The following is a 19454-nucleotide window of genomic DNA, read 5'->3' on the forward strand; positions in this document are numbered from 1 at the left end:
GGTAGTTTATCATAATGGTTACCTTTCTGGTTTTTTTCTTCAGTCTTCGTATCTAATTGGCAGGAGTAGTGACAGGGTAAGAGTCTTCACTTTAAAATTAGAGCAGTGGTCCCCCACCTTTTTGGCACCATGGACCAGTTTCATAGAAGACAATTTTTCAACAGATGGCGTGGGTCGGGGGATGGTTTTGGGATGATTCAAGCACGTTACATTTATTATGCACTTTATTTCTATTATTACATTAATACATAATGAAATAATTATGTAACTCACCATCATATAGAATCAGTGGGAGACCTGAGCTTGTTTTTCTACATCTAGACAGTCCCATCTGAGGGTGATGGGAGACAGTAACAGGTCGTTAGGTACTAGATTCTCATAAGGAGCGCACAACCTAGATCCTCGCATGCGCACTTCACAGTAGGGTTTGTCTTCCTATGAGAATCTAATGCCACCAATGATCTGACAGGAAGAGGACATTAGCATGCAAGATGTCATACAACTGATATAGAAAAGGGAAATTAGAGCCCTTAAAGAGAAACTTACTGTTGCCATGGTATAAGTGCAGAGGTCAAGGAAGAGGTGAGCCCTACTAGTTTCTTGCTTTGCCTGGTAACAACAACAGTGTCACGGGATAATGCGAGTAATACGAACAATGGGGAGCGCCTGTAAATACACATGAAGCTTTGCTCACTCACCTGCTGCTTACCTCCTGCTGTGTGGCCTGCTTCCTAACAGGCCACGGACTGGTACTGGGAGTTGGGGAACCCTGGATTAGAGGGTTCAGGTTTTCTTCTCTGGATGTGACCTTGGGCAAAGCACTTCACTTTTCTGACCTTTAATATTATTGCCTTTGAAGTGAAGGCTTTCAGTGGAAGCGTTCAGCAGGGAAGGAGCCTTTTCATTTTTCCTAAGTATTCCTTTCTTTCCCCTTCCCCCCATATACATGCTGAGAATCACTGCTGAAGTGAGCCATTTTTACTGCAAGGAGAGAAAGGTATAGTGGAAAAGGGGAAAAAAGGTTGAGAACAACACAGCTCATTTCTAGAGTCGTTTCAGCTAATTAAAGGATTGCAGATTTTGTAATTCAGTATTTTAATTCTGATTGATTTTGTGCCTAATTGTCCAACTGAATGGACTTCTATTCCAGTTCTAATGCTTGCTTGCTTCTGTGTTATAAAAAAAGTTGAAATCTAGATGGTTTCCAAAGTCTTTATAATCATAACCTATTTCTAACAACCCATGTATATACAGGTTGAACATCCAAAATTTGAAAATTTTAAATCTGGAAACCTTTGGTCCCAAGCATTTCAATAAGAGATACTCAACCTGTAAAAAGTAAGACTTAGTTCTTGTTGATTCCGTGGTTGGTCTTTATGTTTACAAGTAAATGCGTATTATAAAAGTGTAGCTTAAAAAGAAAAGGAAGATTATACAGTTTTTCCCTGTAGTCTTTCTTCCCGTTTCCCAATTTCTCTACTTATCCCTGCTCACTACTTTATACAGTTATGTGTCTTAAAATTTTAAGTCTGTTGGCATAGTTGTGTACTCATTGCAGTGTATCCACACGTTGGGAAAATGAAATATACACACAGGTAACACAAAAAGAGGCAGGGAAGTCGAGGAGTGTCATGAACTTGCTGAAGAAGTCTTCCTTTCTCAGTGACTCATAGAAGGCTAGTTTACTCTCTAAGCTTGCTGGCTACTACTTTCCCTGGGAAAGGGAAGTATTATGATTATTAAGTAGTAGTTATTTTTTCATTTAAAATATTCTTTTTCTTCTATTTCTTCCTCTCTGCTAAGTTGTTGACAGTGATAACAAAGGATACAGAGTAGGTAACAATAGTGACTTTAAAATGATATTTGGTGAAAGATCACCAAAATCATTTTTTTCGTCTTTACATCTCAAATCTGTAAAGTGTGATTGAGGGTAAACATCATTCCTGTTTATTAAGCACTCACTGACCAAAAAGTACAAAATAATTATTTTTCTTGGAATATTTCAGGAGAATTAGAACCAGATGTTTAAGGACTAGAAAGAAGCCTTATGGAGGATAAAATTAACAGTCCAGTTCTGCATGGAGTTTAGTGTATGAAATGGATCTTTTCTATCAGCACTATTATATGCTAACTTCCTAAGATGTTTTGGTAGACTTTGGCAGTATTGGTTTTTAGAAAAAATTAATACAAATACAGGGAATCTCAGGGGTTTATGGAATACTAGTCTTCATTTGTCCTCCTCTCAGACACTACAGAACTGGCCTGTTTCTGAACACCCTCTGGGGGCATAGGGAATGCCTTTTCACTGTCAGTATAGAGTTCTTTTTTTCCTATGATCCAGTTAATACTGTTTCTTAATATGTCTTTTTCCACCAAAATTAGAGGTCCTATGTATATGTTTTTATAACGTTTATATTTGCACAGAATGTTACCACTTCCAAAGGAGAACCTAGTACAGCTTTTAGCAGATTGGAAAGGTTGCAGCTAAGTTATGGACTAGGGGTCAAATAGAATGGTCAGACCTACAGAACATCTTATGCAAAAGCCAGGAGACAAGAAAGAGCCCAGCTCTCTTGAAAGCTCTGCAAGTAATTCCAGTATGATTGGAGTAATCGAGTTGAAGGGGAGCTTTGGGATGGCAAGGGGTGGGACCAGAAGTGTAAGCGGGAGCCAATTCTTTATGAAAGACCTTGTATGCTACAAAGAACTTTGGGCTTGATCATGAAGAACCTAGAGAAAGCAGGGAAGCAAAAGATCCTACTTAAAGGAGTTTCTGGAAATTACCCTATCTGCAGTTTGGTGAACAGATTGGAAGGAAGCAAAACTGGAGGCAGGGAAACCATGCAAGACGCTGGTGCCATAATCTACATGCGAGCTGATGCGGCCAATAATCATAGTACAGAGATAACAATGAAGTAAGATTCAACAGGATTTGGGGGATTAGAGCAGAGGAGAAAAAAGAGGCATGGTCAAGGATGACTCTCAGATTTATGACCAGATTAGAGATGCTAACAGTTTGGTAGGTGATTGTCAAAGGTAGATAATGAGATACCCAGAATGAAGGTGAAAAGACTAGGTAGCTGATGGTAGAGCCCCTAAGTAGGCAGACATTGAAGAGGACAAACAAAATGGAGTAGAACCCTAAATTAGAGGGAGACTGCCACTAGAGAAACACCTTCATTATTGTGTTGTATGCCAAAATCTCAATATCCCTGCAGCTAGCTTCCAAAGGGGCTTTGGACATAGGTGCAGTATATAGTTTGAATGTGAACAATGTACTTTCCCACAGGAAGGATGAATTCAGTTACATGGACTCTGCTTATAAGCAAGGATTGCTAAAGCTTTTGAAAAATCCCCTCCTCATCTTCTCACTACCCCATCCCTAGTAATTTCAGGTCAGTTCCCTGGATTTACAGGGACTGAACACCTGTTGTTCAGACAAGATGTTCCCTACCTGATCAGTCACACACATATTGTAAGAGAATTTCACTGGGTTGTGGGATTAACAGACAGCAATTCTCACTTGCTGTGTAGTATGATTAGATTTTTTAAACACACAGTTTAGGTATCCATTGTCGTTAAAACTTTATATTCAGCTAGCTTATTCTATGAATATTAATTTTAAAAAGCCCGTTCCCCTTTAATTTCTTCTAGTTATGCCATCAATTATAATCCCTTCAATCAAGATTTAGACTTATAATATACATAGCTAATGTTTATTCAGCATTTGGTATGTTCAAGCAAGGTTCTAAGCACTTTTTTTGTAATAATATCATTAAACCTCTCAATAACCTCCCAACTTCTTTGATTCATGATGTAGAAATATACTGTGAGCTATGTATGTAATTTTAAATATCCTAGTAGTCACATTAAAAAGAGGAAAAAAGAAATAGGTGAATTTTATTTCAATACATTTTTAGCCCACCATTTCAACCTGTAATTATTATTAACCTGTAATTATTAAATAGATAAAGAGTAATTATTAAAATTACTAATGAGATATTTTACTTTATTTTGAGGTACCATTATCTCATTTTACTTACGAAGGGATTGAGGCACAGAAAGGTTAAGTAAAAAGTGGTGGCAAGTCAGACATATTCTTTCTATGGAGCCAGAATCCCAACATTGCCAAGGCATCCTTCCTCTTTACCTGTCCCAAAGTCGGTGTTAAGTAAAACAGCAGTAGACAGAGCCAAAAACTCTTGGTCTTAGAATCACAGATGTGGCACAGCAGATTGAAAAGTATTCAGTATATTAAAAGCATCTTATGATCTTAAGTAAAGACAGTGAGAGTCTAATTATTTTCATGACTTTTATTACATGTAATATTTCAGCTGTACATAGGGGCTCCTCCACTGTAGGCTGCAGCATGGGAAGCTGAACGTGGTTTGATTCCGTTGCAGAATTTCTCCTGAAGCAGCAACCTTGGGCATTCAGCCAAATCGTAATTTGCTGATATTTTTCATTCTAAAAGATTTACCTCATTGTGTTTTTATTTTGAAATTTAACTATGAAAGCTTTAGGTTTTTTTCTTATTTAAAAAAAAAGAATCTGAAAATAAAACAGTAAGGGAATTGATCATTTTCGGAATGTTGCAAGTGGGAAAACATTACTAAATAACCTTATACCTGAAAATCCTGATGTTAAATAAACATTCTATTCATTGATAATTTGAATTTCCTAAGAGTGGCAGCAGTGAATATACACGTTTTCTAAAGTTCTGCTATGTCTAAATATACATCATAAGATTAGTTTACAGAATCATTACTATTATTTTTTGATGTACACATCTTTGTAGCCTTGTTTTTCAGTTCTGAAACCATTCTTATAAATTTACAAAACAGCCTCTTTGAGTGTATTTTTGATCATCTACAACATGTAACAGCAACCACAACAGCAACTGACCTTTGGAGGGTTACTATTTTCCAAGTTCTGTGAGTACAATTCTACTAAAAATTTACAAGATTGGTACTATAATTATCTCATTTTGCAGTCAAGGAAACTAAGACATAGAAAAATTACACATTTACCCAGGTCCTACCAGGCTTTAAATGCCAAGGCTAGGATTCAGACAACTTAATCTGACTCCGGAGCCTGTTTATGTTCTTCATCATTGCTCTGTACTGCAAGTGTCCTCCGGCACCAAATTTTATTTGATCAGCTTGAGAGATAAGTGATCATTAAAAGAAAAAACAGTCTACAGATTTCTTTTTTTTTTTTTTTTTTTTTTTGAGACGGAGTCTCGCTCTGTTGCCCAGGCTGGAGTGCAGTGGCCGGATCTGAGCTCACTGCAAGTTCCGCCTCCCGGGTTCACGCCATTCTCCTGCCTCAGCCTCCCGAGTAGCTGGGACCACAGGCACCCACCACCTCGCCCGGCTAGTTTTTTTTGTGTGTGTTTTTTAGTAGAGACGGAGTTTCACCATGTTAGCCAGGATGGTCTCGATCTCCTGACCTCGTGATCCGCCCGTCTCGGCCTCCCAAAGTGCTAGGATTACAGGCTTGAGCCACTGCGCCCGGCCCAGTCTACAGATTTCTTTCTCAATTCTCGATTCATGATACAGAAATATGATGTGAGCCACGTATATAATTTTAAATTTCCTGATAGCCACACTAAAGGAAAAAGCAATAGGTGAAGCATATTTTAATAAATTTTTACGCCAGTACATTCCAAGTATTACCATTTCAACATGTAGTTGTTCGTTAAAATTATTAAATTAATAGGTAAATAGTAATTAAAATTATTAATGAGCTATTTTACTTTCTTTTGCATTAAGTCTTCAACCTTTGGTGTATATTTTCCACATACAGACAGCACATTTCAATTTGCCCTAGCCACATTTCAAGTGCTTAATAGCCACATGGCTACCATATACAGCAAAGTTTTGGATGTTGGGTTCTCAACTAGTACATATCCAAATAGGAGTGGGGCAGAGGGCTGTGCAGTTCAAGAACCACTGCTGTAAGCTTTGGGATTTCAAGTGATACATTTCTAAAATGTTAGATGATTTCTAAAATGTTAAAATTTTTGGCCGGGCGCGGTGGCTCAAGCCTGTAATCCCAGCACTTTGGGAGGCCGAGACGGGCGGATCACGAGGTCAGGAGATCGAGACCATGCTGGCTAACACGGTGAAACCCCGTCTCTACTAAAAAATACAAAAAATTAGCCGGGCGAGGTGGCGGGCGCCTGTAGTCCCAGCTACTCGGGAGGCTGAGGCAGGAGAATGGCGTGAACCCAGGAGGCGGAGCTTGCAGTGAGCTGAGATCTGGCCACTGCATTCCAGCCTGGGCGACAGAGCGAGCCTCCGTCTCAAAAAAAAAAAAAAATTTATATAAGGGAAAGAGTATTAGTTTTATATGCATTTTGTTTGTTTGTTTGTTTTTGAGAGTCTAGAGTCTTACTCTGCCACCCAGCCTAGAGTGCAGTGGTGTGATCTTGGCTCACTGCAACCTCCACCTCCTAGGTTCAAGCAATTCTCCTGCCTCAGGTAGTATCCCATCTCCTATCTCCTGGGATAGGAGTATCCCAGATACTCCTCCCAAGTAGCTGGGATTACAGACGCCCACCACCACACCTGGCAAATTTTTGTATTTTATTAATAGAGATGGGGTTTCACCAAGTTGGCCAGGCTGGTCTCGAACTCCTGACCTCAAATGATCCTCCTGCCTCGGCCTCCCAAAGTGCTGTGATTGTAGGCTAGTTTTATATGCATTTTAGAAGACTAGTCGGTTATCAAGATAATTTGTTGCTACTGGCTAGATTTCTTAAAGAGGCACACTTTGACAGCATAAACCAATTCAGAGTGATAATATTAGCTGGGTTATTTTAGTCCACTGTTAATAACTACATAGACAGCTGACTAACTTCAAAGAACCAATACAACTTGGAGTTCTGACTGAGAGCCAAATAAAACTTGGAATGGGCAAAAATTGGGTTTATGTTATCTGCAGACATTGCCCTTCTTGGTGGGATACTGCCGTCTTCTACTTCGGAGTCCCTTCCTCAGCCGCACTATTTGGTAGCGACTCCTGATTTAGCCTGTATCTTATAATTTACTGTGGTTACCATCCTTGGGAGGCTATTTTAAGATTTCTTACAGTGACTCAGAGAAATTATAGCTTGGGATTTGCTAGATGTGTTTGTGTATGTTATTTCATAGCTGTATACACTCACCTGTGTGGTTTTTTTAACTGAATTTATTCATCTACCTTGAAGTAATGTTGTAACTATAAACCTGTAATTTTCTCTACTTTTAAGCTCTTCCTTCTGATAAGGTTATCTATTCGTATTGGGTTTAATTATAGCTCAAGGCATAACCATGTGTGTTATTCATCTGAGTGAGTGAGCCTGTCTGGCAACAAGAGGCTGTTGTTGCCAAAGCTTTATTGTCATCTGGGCTGAATATACTCTGTCTGTGCCTCATTGCCAGCCTCAGGAGAAGGAGGTGATGGGGCAATGGGGGAGTAATGTTGTACTGTAGTCCCTTACACCACTGCTTCTCAATATATTCCAGCCCTTTGCAATGAACTAGGATAACTGTGATTTTATTTACTTCATCTTTTTTTAAACAAGAGAAATCAAACACTAGAAATAAAATTTAACTCTGCTTCATTTCCCATCTCTACATCTATTTCCTCCCATCTCCCCACTCCCCCTCATCCGTTGTTGTTCTCATAACCATTATCATGAATTTAGGTTTATCTTTCCAGATAATTTCTTAAAAGACTTGGACATAGATATGTATCCATAAATAATATAAAATATTCATACCATAGGACCTGTAAATTCATACAGTAGGATCTTATAAATTAATAAGTAGGATCTGTTTTTAATTTATACAGTAGGATCACACTGTACATATGCAGCACGTTGCTTTTCTCACCATATTGGTAGATTTTGACATAATTTTTCTTAATGTAAGAATTTGGTACATATGTAATAACGTATCTAACACATGGCAGATTAGAAAACCTGGTAATAAAACAGAAAGCACCTGAATCCACTGCACACACTGAGAAGTAAAACATACCCAGAACCATTGAAGCTCAGTATGCTGCTTCTCCAACCTCTACTCCCACCCAGGAAACCACTCTTCTGAACTTTCTTCCTACTCATTTTCTTTTCTTACCTCATATTTATGGGTCCCTCAACAGTATATATCCTTGTTTGCTTGCTTTTAAGCTTTGCAGAAATAGTATCATACTGTATATATTCTTTTTAGTCTTAATTTTTTATTCAATATATTTTTAAGATTCATTCATGTTAATCTGTATATTTTCACTGCTGTATAGTATTCCTACCCATTTTTCTGTCAGTAGCCATTTGTGTTGTCTCCAATTTTACTATTATAAATAGTGCTTCTATAAACATTCTCAATGTCTTCTGGTGGTACACACATGTAAAAGTTTCTCTGTAGTATATACCTGGGAGTATAATTGCTATGTTGTAAAATAGGTGTACAGTTGACCCTTGAACAACTCAGGGGTTAGAGGTACCAACCCCCCGTGCCATCAAAAATTCATGTATAACTTTTGACTTTCTCCAAATTTAACTACTAATAATACCCTACTGTTGACAAGAAGTCTTACTCATAACATAAACATTTCAGTTAACACATATTTTGCATGTTATATGTATATATGCTGTATTCTTACAATAAAGTAAACTAGAAAAAAGAAAATATTAAGAAAGTCATAAGGAAGAGAAAATGCATTTACAGTATTGTACTGTGTTTATTGTTACCCTAAGTTTACATCATCTGTTTACAAGATGAAATGGCAGCTAACCACAACTGTAGACCTCAATCTACAGTGTATATCAAGTAATTCAACTTTTCCTTGTAATGGCATGACTTTTCTCTGCTTGTTGGGAGCACTTCCAGAATCACTAGTGGCCCTTCGTATGGATCTCATGGTGTTATTTAAGATTTACGGTATTGCACAAACACAATGAAAAATAGGCGAGAACTGAGAGAGATCAGTTTTTACCGCAGTATGCAATTTGCTGGAGAGATGAACTGCTCATGCAGAGATGATTTTTGTCACATGGCATTTTAGGCATTTTAGGCAGCTATTGGCAATAGCTGAGTTCATTGCAATAGCAACAGGAGGTGGCTACAAAATTATTACAGTAGTATAGTATGTACCACAGTTACTTTTATGCATTTTATTGTGATTTAATACTCTCTGTGTTTGCTTACGTTTCTTTTAAATGCACATGGCATCATGTATCGTTTGTGTGGATAATTTTAACTTTTCCATAAGAGATTGGTATATATTTTCTGGTAGTAAATGAGAAAAACTAATACCTTTGTATATTTTGTGCACTCATGACATTCCTAACTTTCTTTTAATTCTTCAATATTTCTAGGCTAGTGCTTTGTCAGCAAGTTTTTTCAAATTGTCACAAATCTCAAATTTTTCTAGTGTATTTTCTTGAAATTTACTTCATCTAAGTTGACCCACGCAATGCAGACCTGTTGTTTAGGAGTCAACTGTATATTCAACTTAACTAGATGAGCCTATGTTCTTATCCAGAGTGATTACTCATACTCATCAGCAGTACATAGCAGTTCTGGTTTGTCCACATCCTCATCAACACATGGTTTTATCTGGCATTTATTTTTGCCTTTGCATTTTGTAAAATAATATTACTGAATTGTGATTTTCAGTTTCATTTCCCCGATTTTGATGATATTGAGCATTTTTCATATGATTATTGGCCATTTGTGTTTCCCTTTTTTTGGAAATATCTATGTATTTTTTAATAGAGTTAGTCTTTTTTTAGTTGATTCTTAGGAACTTGTATATTCTCAACACTAGCATTTGGTCACTTTTATATGATCCAAATATCTTTTCTCAGTTTGTGGCTTGCCTTGTCACTCTCTTCAGTCAAACTCTAAAATTTTGACTTTTGCATTTAAATATTTAATCCATCTGCAACAGAGTTGGTTTATTTACTGAGGGTAAAAATCCAGTTTCTCTGTTTTTCAAATATAAAAACTTTTCCTAGTCCCATCAGTTGACATAAATCAGGTTTTCATATGTGTGTGGAAAAGTTTGAGGAATTTCTTTGAGCTTCCAAAAAAAAGTTGTAAATCAACTTGTCGAATTTTGGTTTTAAAAAGCAGTTGGACTTTTTAATTGGAATTGTGATTAATCAATTTGGGGAAATTGACATCTGATATCAGGTCTCCCTACCCATAAACTTGGTATCTCTCTCCATTTATTTAACTCTTATGAGTATTTTTCAGTGAGTTTTATATAATTTTCTCCATAAAGATCTTACACATCTTTTATGACTTTATTCATAGCTTCCTTACAAGACCTATTGCAACTCATTTAAAAATACATTTTCTAGGAGCCAGTTGTGGTCCAGTGATGCATGCCTGTAAACCCAGCTACTTGAGAGGCTGAGACCCAAGAATGACTTGAGCCCAGGAGTCCAAGACTAGCCTGGGCAACATAGTGAGACCCTGTCTCAAAAAAAAAAAAAATTGCATTTTCTGGTGGTGTATTGAAATGAAGTTGATATTTGGATATTGAGCTTATATCTAGCAATTTTGCTAAACTCTTTTTATTAAGTTTAATACATTGTGTATATATACATATATATAGTATTTAGGTTCACAGGGAAAAAAGCCCATATATATATGTAGTATTTAGGTTCACAGGAAAAAAAGCCCATATATATATACTACAAATACTATTTTATTTCTTCTATCTCAATCCATATACCTTTTATTTTTCCTTCTGATTTTCATACTTTGATAAATATGATCTCTAGTACAGTACTGATTAGAAGTGGGGATAACAGCCATTCTTGTCTTACTCATCAATTTAAAGGGAGTGTTTTTAATATTTTACCATTGAATATAGTAGTTGATGTCAGATTTTTGATAGATGTCTTTTATCAGGTTAAAGAAGTTTCCTTCTATTCCACTTTTGCTAAGTTTATGGAGTTTTTTAAATTACGAATGGCTGTTTGTGATAAAATGGCTGCTTAGTAATGAGTTTTTTGTAGATATAAACTCATTTCAAAATAAGAGGGAAAAGAAGCTGAATCCTTATTGGCAACAAAATCTTTCCCAAGCCTCTTAATAGGGTTGCCTACTTTGTTATAGGGTGTGAGGAGAATTTCTAGTATTCTGTTATTATTACATGTAGGTAATAGCTTGATGAAACAAAAAGAACACTGGAAAGCTAAATCCTAATCTCATTTTGCCCTTCTTTTCACCTGAGAGAACTAATACAATTCACTTGACTCACGTGGGCCATATTGTTTTCAGCAAAATTCTCTGAAACTCAGAGACATGTGTACTGCTAGTAGCCGTGTGGCTTCTTCATTTGCTTTGTTATTAATCCATCATCATCCAACATACTGACTTAGGAGGCACTAAGGACAAGGTACAACCTGTTCCTCAAGCACCTTCTGGAGGGGGTGGAAAGAAGCAGTAGTTACAAAACACAGTTATAAAACAAAATGATACATCTTACCATCTACAGACCTTATTGCTCATGATGTGTGGGTCAGGAAGTCCTTTGGGTGGGAAGAAAGAAAGGAAGATTCAGATGGGATATGATATTTGAGCAGAGACTTTGGATGATGAACATTGAACCTCCTTTGTGTTCTCAGTTGTTAGCAAAGGGATCAGACTAGTCATTCCCCAGAGGCCCTTCTAACTTTGAAATTTTGTCTCTGACATCACAAATAATTTCATGCTTTTATTAAACATTTGTGTTCCTACCTCTGGCATATGGTCCTTGGACTCTTGTTCCATAGGCTTAGGGTTGTGAATGACAAAAGAGGATCTTGGTGTTCTTTTATTAAGTAATAACAATATGAATCTTAACAGAGAGTTAACTGATTAACTTTTTGTGTTTTTATGGAATTGCTCAATTGGTTATCATAAATAGAGATTTTGTTAAATTCCAGCCTCTATATAATTTCTAAGCACATTTCATTTGTATGTCTTATTTCAGTGCTGGACCCAAAGGAGACAACATTTATGAATGGAGGTCAACTATATTGGGACCCCCAGGATCTGTCTATGAAGGAGGGGTGTTCTTTCTTGACATTACCTTTTCACCAGACTATCCGTTTAAACCCCCTAAGGTCAGTATGAATTTTCATTGGTTTTTAGCAATATGGATTATATTTCTAGATACATATACTTATTCTTAAATATACATTTCTAGGGATGCATGTCTATTCTGTTGTCACAGACAGCTTCCCAGGATTGATAGTGTATAAAATGAAACAGTGTAAAAAAATTGTAGGTTATTCCTCCACCCCAACTTTTTACTGATTTCATTGTTTTTTTCTCCTCCTTTTTCTCTTCATTATCTCCTTTCTTTGTTATACATTTTAATGTAATATAAAACACCATGTTTTATGGGTGAAAATGGGGGCATAAGATTGGGCCAGGGTTAGTACCAGAGCCCAGAGAATCAGACGTAGCCTGGAGCCAGAGCCCAAGCAAGCTAAGCTCAAGAATCAGGCTAAAGGAGGAGGAAGCCTTGCCAAGGCAAAGTTTATAGCACGAGCCATGGAGGTTTGAGTTTTGGTGCCTCTAGAGTTCAGCTGCTCACATGTAGTACACATGGACTAGTATGGAAAGTATGACCCACAGAGACGTAAAAATCATGTTAAGAAAATTTAGTAAAGAAGTATTTATAATAGTTCATTAATGAAACTGATTAATTAATGAAAAGTCATTTATGTTCATATCTGATGTGGAAGAGTGCAGTGAAATCAGAACATGAAAGAACTCTCACTTATTTAAGCCAAGATTATATACTTTAGAAAGTCTTTACATTCCTTTCTACTGCCTATAAGTCAGATGTTTTTAAATCATGTCATCTCTATTAGCATTTGTTCTCCACTATGGCAAAGGAAATGACCCTGAGGACACTATGTTTTGGCTACCAAGAAAGAATTCTCATCTGGCCCTGACTTAAGGTCACAATGCACAGGGATAGAAAACTTGTTTGCATTGTGTAGGTTGGAGTGAACAATATAAGAAAACAAGAATAAGACTAGACCTTCATGATGACTTTCTATAATTCCCCTCCCTCTTCTTTTTTGCCCCTGCTCTTCCTTTCTTCCTTCCTTTCCATTGATGCTTAGATAGTGTTACCAAAGCAAAAAGTAGTAACTATAATTATCCTCAATGAGGAAACCAAGGACAGAGGAACTAAGTAACTTGTCCAGCATTATGCATCAAGCAAATGGTGGTATAAGGATTTGAATCTGGAAAGCCTGGCTCCAAAGCCCATACTTCTTCCTACATTACACAATACATTTTATTCGAGCTGTCAGGGCTGGTGGCACTGGTGACCACCAAGAGCTTGCATTTGGCAGATTTTCAGTGACAAAGCCATAGTAAATCTAATACTTATCTTCTCCCTTTACTGGATGGGACCCTTATACCTTTCTTTTCTGCTTTAGACCAGCCCTTAAGTTACCTGGAGTATCTGTTGTACTACGAGGGATGTAAGGACCTTTCTTTCTCAGCCTCTACAGTAAAGGATGCACAGAGTGAGGAAGGAGGAAGAAAACTCAGACCAGGATATTGTGCTGCTTGTAAATCTGATGTGATCTGTTCCTTGAGATTAGCAGTTTCACAAAATGTGTGGGCTTATCCAATTTCTGAATGACAGAAATGTGTGGTTAAACAAAGCTCGAATAAGCTGGTGGGGAGAGAGTCAATCGCATTCTTGACATTCTTCACTGAGTCGAGCACTCTACTGGGCATCAGCTCTGCCAACTCATTTCTTCTCCAGAACGCTCCAGTAAGACTAGGGTGTTCCCCTGTCACAGAGAAGGAAACATAGATGGTTTTCCAAGAATGTACAACCAGGAATCTACTGAAGTCTGACTCCAGGGGCTATGTACTTTCCACTGAATTATACACACTTGCCATGGAGAACTTGACTGGTAAAAATAGGGCATGGGAAGAATGCTTTATCTGTCCTCAAATGTTTCAGGGACTATGGTGTGGGTAGGCGTTGGACTTTATCCAGGATGGTTGGATGGGACAAAAATAGAAGCAGGAGGGTGTCAGTTACAGGGAAGTAGATTTCAATTTTTTCTGAGGGAAATCTGACCCACAGTTGGACAGTCAACTTGTGTGTGACTCTACTTCTGAGACACCACACTTCCCTTTACTAGGAGTGTTCAAGAAAAAACTGAGTTACTACCTGTCAAGAATCTTACCAGAAAATAATTGAATCCCTCCACGTAATGAGTTGGACCAGAAAATCTCTAAGGAGAAAAAAAAATCAAACTTTGGTACCTAGAACCACAATTCAAATGCACATTTGATAGATACCTGTGGAAAGTTTTTAAAAGCAAATTATCACCTCCTGATATATCAGTTTTAGAAATCAGATTTTGTAGATAGGTGTGTTACTCGAGGGAGAAAAAACTTGGTGTGTAGTGAAGGCTATTAAGTAAAACAAATACTTTTATTAATAGTTTCGATGTAACGTCTCCATGCCTTTCTAGTGTCCTGTTAGTTTAAATAGTACATGTTTCAAGTTGTCTTGGGTTTTTTTTCTCTGCTACTTGGTATTTTTCTCTCCTTTGCTCTTTTTTTTTTTTCACGTTAGCCATGCATTTTGATTCCTGCAGCATTTCCCAGTACTCTGAAGAATGAACCAGGGAAGCAGTAGTTGTCAGGGGAAATTACTTATAAGAGCAGAGGCTTATAAAAACATCGGATGGGCTAACTGATGGTTATTTGTGTGGATATACATACCATAAAATTAGTCCATAGCATGATTGGGTTCATGAGATTATTTTTTCCAAATTCTCATAAATAGAACCTTTTATGAGGACTTCTAAACACTGTAGAGCTCCAGTGTAGCTTTTAAAGGTCAGAGGAGCGATTTGAGATGCCCCTTCTTGTTGCAGAAACTTTTTCACAGTAGGGCTTGGTCAGGTTGAACACCCTATCTTCCACTGCCCAATTTTTAAAAATCAGAGATGAGCTCTTCTAGTAATTTCTTCCAGAATTTGCCAAATTCTAATAAGGCAAGCAAAACAATTACTACCTGAGTACATAATGTTCATTAAACTTAGTGTTCTAGTTTTAAATAGGTTGAGTACTAGTACTTTTCAAATGCTATATTTCAGTACAATTTTTAGGACATTGAATTTCTTGTATGTTTATGCCTTTTACTTAACCTATAGCACAATTTTACTATTTCAAAGGAGGTAAGGCATTTTACATGGTATCTTTTCTTGTGTGACATTGTCCATTGCATCTGTTGTCAGGTCTTCAATTGAGTACTTAACCACCAATTATAATATTATTTCTCTGAGAAAATACCTGTTTAATAGAACTCCATCTAGGAATACTACATTATGGCCAAAAAGAAAAGTGTAATGAACTGCTAGTGTTCAATGTATAAAAGCTTTTTATGCCTATTTGTTTTTCAGTGTAGACATATGTTTTAATGTTTTAATTCAGATACCTGTTTTCAAGGTAGAAGTTGCTTTGTTTTTTTGTTTGTTTATTTTTTGAGAAACAGTTCACTCTTTTGCCCAGGCTGGAGTGAAGTGGCACGATCTCAGCTCACTGCAACCTCCGCCCCTGGATTCAAGCGATTTTCCTGCCTCAGCCTCCCGAGTAGCTGGGATTACGGCGCCTGCCACCACACTCGGCCTATTTTTTGTATTTTTAGTAGAGACAGGGTTTTGCCATGTTGGCCAGGCTGGTCTCGAACTCCTGACGACCTCAGGTGATCCAGCCACTTCAGCCTCCCAAAGTGCTAGGATTACAACCATGAGCCACCACGCCCGGCCAGAAGTTGCTTTGTGTTTTGTTGGGGATTAGCTTTTAGATTCATAGATAATTAGTTTTTAAATTTATAGGTAATTACTCATCAGCCAGGTGCAGTTGCTCACTCTGGTAATCCCAGCACTTTGGGAGGCTGCGACAGGAGGATCGCTTGAGATCAGGAGTTCGAGACCAGCCTGGCCAACGTGGCAAAATCCCATCTCTACTAAAAATATAAAAATTATCTGGGCATGGTGACTCACACCTGTAGTTCCAGCTTCTCAGGAGGCTGAGGCATGAGAAGTACTGCCCACGAGGCAGAGGCTGCAGTGAGCTGAGATCACGCCATTGCACTCCAGCCTGGGGGACAGAGCAAGACTCTGTCTCAAATAAATAAATAAATAAATAAATAAAATTACTCCTCAAAGTGCTCAAAATCTGTACTTTATTTTAAAAGTTTAATATGTAAGTATTTTAATGTTATTCATTTTGCAGCCTACATATTTGTTATAGAATTAAAAAACTATTGCAGATAAGCAAAAGGGAAAAAAATTACCTGTAATCTCCCCCAAACTGATTATTCATGCCATTTAGGTATATCTGTTTTAAGACTTTTGTTTGGGCCGGGCGCGGTGGCTCAAGCCTGTAATCCCAGCACTTTGGGAGGCCGAGATGGGCGGATCACGAGGTCAGGAGATCGAGACCATCCTGGCTAACACGGTGAAACCCCGTCTCTACTAAGAAATACAAAAAATAGCCGGGCGAGGTGGCGGGCGCCTGTAGTCCCAGCTACTCGGGAGGCTGAGGCCGGAGAATGGCGTGAACCCGGGAGGCGGAGCTTGCAGTGAGCTGAGATCCGGCCACTGCACTCCAGCCTGGGCTACAGAGCGAGACTCCGTCTCAAAAAAAAAAAAAAAAAAAGACTTTTGTTTCCTTCATTTGTATCATATACATATAAATATGTACACATACAGGCCTGTACACATATATATACATAAACACACATACACCTTTTTACAAAAATTGGGCCATACTCCCCATGGCTTCATGTTTACTTTTTTATCTAATGTTATATTTTCATCCAGTGCCACATATTATATACTTCCAGTAAACATTTAATTGTGTTACAGTTATAAGGGCTACCTAGTATTCCGTTGTATAAATATACCAAAATTTAATCACTTTCATGTGGCTGGACATTTAGGTTCTTCTCATTGCTTCTGTTATAATCAGTGATGTGATGAACATTCTTAAAATTACATAATCTTTATACTTTTATGATTATTTTCTCAGGTTAAATTTGTTGATGTAGAATTTCTAGGTAAAGAGTTTGCACATATTTATAGAGTTTTTGGTAAAGATTGACAAATTGTGCTTCAGAAAAATTGTATCAGTTTACATTGTGACCATCAACATGACAGTGTAGAACTTTCCTACACTCCCCTCAGCTTTGAGTATTTTAGGTCTTTTTTACTGGCAGTAGATGAAAAGTGGTATCTTATGGTTACATGAATGTACATTTATTTGACTACCTGTGAAATGTATGACAGTTTTCATGTATACTGTTGTCCTATCTCATTATTTCTTTTTGTGAATAATATAAAAAACATTTTATCTTAGAAGTCTTACAATAGGCTGGGCGCGGTGGCTCAAGCCTGTAATCCCAGCACTTTGGGAGGCCGAAGCGGGTGGATCACGAGGTCAGGAGATCGAGACCATCCTGGCTAACATGGTGAAACCCTGTCTCTACTAAAAATACAAAAAACTAGCCGGACGTGGTGGCGGGCACCTATAGTCCCAGCTACTCGGAGGCTGAGGCGGGAGAATGGCGTGAACCCGAGAGGCGGAGCTTGCAGTGAGCTGAGATTGCGCCACTGCTCTCCAGCCTGGGCGACAGAGTGAGACTCCGTCTCAAAAAAAAAAAAAAAAAAAGTCTTACTTTAACAAAATTAACAAGGATGCTTGAAGAATTCAGAAACTAAAGGAATATATTATGTTGGGTTTTTTTTTCTACCAAAAACACTTTGAAAATATTATGACACTCTATCTAATGTTTCTGTTTCAGACATTCTTTCTTTCTTTTTTTTTTTTTTTTTGAGATAGGGTCTCACTCTGTGGCCCAGTGACGTGGGTGACGTGATCATGGCTTACTGCAGCCTCCACCCAGTCTCAAGTGATCCTCTCATGTCAGCCTCCCAAGAGGCTGGGACTACAACCACACAGCACCACACCTGGCTAATTTTTTTTTTTTTTTTTTTTTTTTTTCTGGTAGAGAGAGGGTTTTGCCATGTTGCCCAGGCTGGTCTTGAACTCTGGGGCTCAAGCAATCTGCCCACTTTGGCCTTCCAAAGTGCTGGGATTACAGGCATGAGCCACCACCCCTGGCCTGTCTTAGAAATTCTAATGACTTACATCCTCACTCAGGACTCATGTTAGGTAACAGGTCAGATATTTGTCTTTTCAGTAGAAATGCATAGGGGTAACACATTTTTAATTTGGCTTTTTCTGTCTCACTGTGGATCTGTACATGACATAAAAAATAAGTGTTCATTCTAAATAGATTTGGAATTAGGTAGGTGAGAGAGTCATGCATGTTTGTTTTTAATTTTCAGTGTTTCAGGCCACTTATACACAGGTTAGACATGCTGTGTCCATGTTCCTGGGAAACATTGTTTTCTTTGGTAATGGCAAGAAGATAGTGTCTGCTGGTGATAAAATTTGTGCCTCAGGTGTTTTATAAAACAAGACAAAAAATTACATCAATAAAGTGTAAGTGAAATTAAGAATGATATTCAAAATCTTTTTAAATATAATTTGTTCTTTCACTACAAATTTTAGCAAGTACATTTTAAAATCCTAGAGATCAAGTCAGAGCATATCAGTTTATGGGTTTGTTTGTTATTTTTTATAAAGTCTAACTATGGGTTGTTTACTAATGTCAGCTAATGGGGAAGGCCTTAACTGCTTTTGAAGAGTGAAATAGATAGGGTCTTCAAGTTTTCGAAATCTGTATTTTTCTCATGGCTACTCATAAATAAGGTAGCTAATTAGTTACAATAAGAAACAGTGATATTCAGCATTTGAAAGGCAGAGAGAGATCTGTAACTGAAGTTCAACAATGAGTTCCACAACTGTACCCTTACTAGATTATTATTATGTACTTGTTTTTATTGTTGCTGCCACTGCTCAAAGAGGAAAGTTGAATGTGTTTCCCAGAATTTTCAGAAAGAGCAGTGATTTATGTGTGTAAACCCAGCTACCCACTCATTTACTCTGGCCTTGGTTAGAGAACACGCAGTTGTCATGGAGTAACATGAATTGACTTGTTTTTAACCTGAGTTCATGCATTCATATAAAGCTTGGCCGTGGATCAAGTTCTTTCTTACATTTTGAATTACCTATTTGACATCTCTAGTTGAACATCCAGTAGTCATCTCAAACTTAACAAATCCAAAGCCCTATTACTGATTACCCTGTTCCACATCAGCCAGACCAGCTTCTCGAGTCTTCCCCATGTCAATGAATGTCAGCTCTATTTTTCCAGGTGCTGAAACTAAAAACCTTACAGTCATTCTTGACTCCTTTCACACAGCTAGCCAGACCCAGTCCTACTGGCTCAATCTTGAAAGTAAATCTAGAATCTAAACATTTCTCACCACCTTTCCCTAGAAA

General features: G+C 37.7%; 1 protein-coding gene across 4 annotated transcripts in view; it reads left to right on the forward strand.

The window, feature by feature from the left end:
* UBE2E2 (ubiquitin conjugating enzyme E2 E2) overlaps positions 1 to 19454 on the forward strand; it is a 380189-nt gene that overhangs the window by 278832 nt on the left and 81903 nt on the right. For all 4 annotated transcript variants that reach the window (XM_017955946.2, XM_021934910.2, XM_017955947.2 and 1 more), the window contains exon 4: positions 11980 to 12112. In XM_017955946.2, the coding sequence (XP_017811435.1) occupies positions 11980 to 12112 (133 nt within the window). The remainder of the gene's footprint in view (positions 1 to 11979; positions 12113 to 19454) is intronic.

Source organism: Papio anubis, chromosome 2 (assembly GCF_008728515.1).
Source record: "Papio anubis isolate 15944 chromosome 2, Panubis1.0, whole genome shotgun sequence".
Taxonomy (NCBI): Eukaryota; Metazoa; Chordata; class Mammalia; order Primates; family Cercopithecidae; genus Papio; species Papio anubis.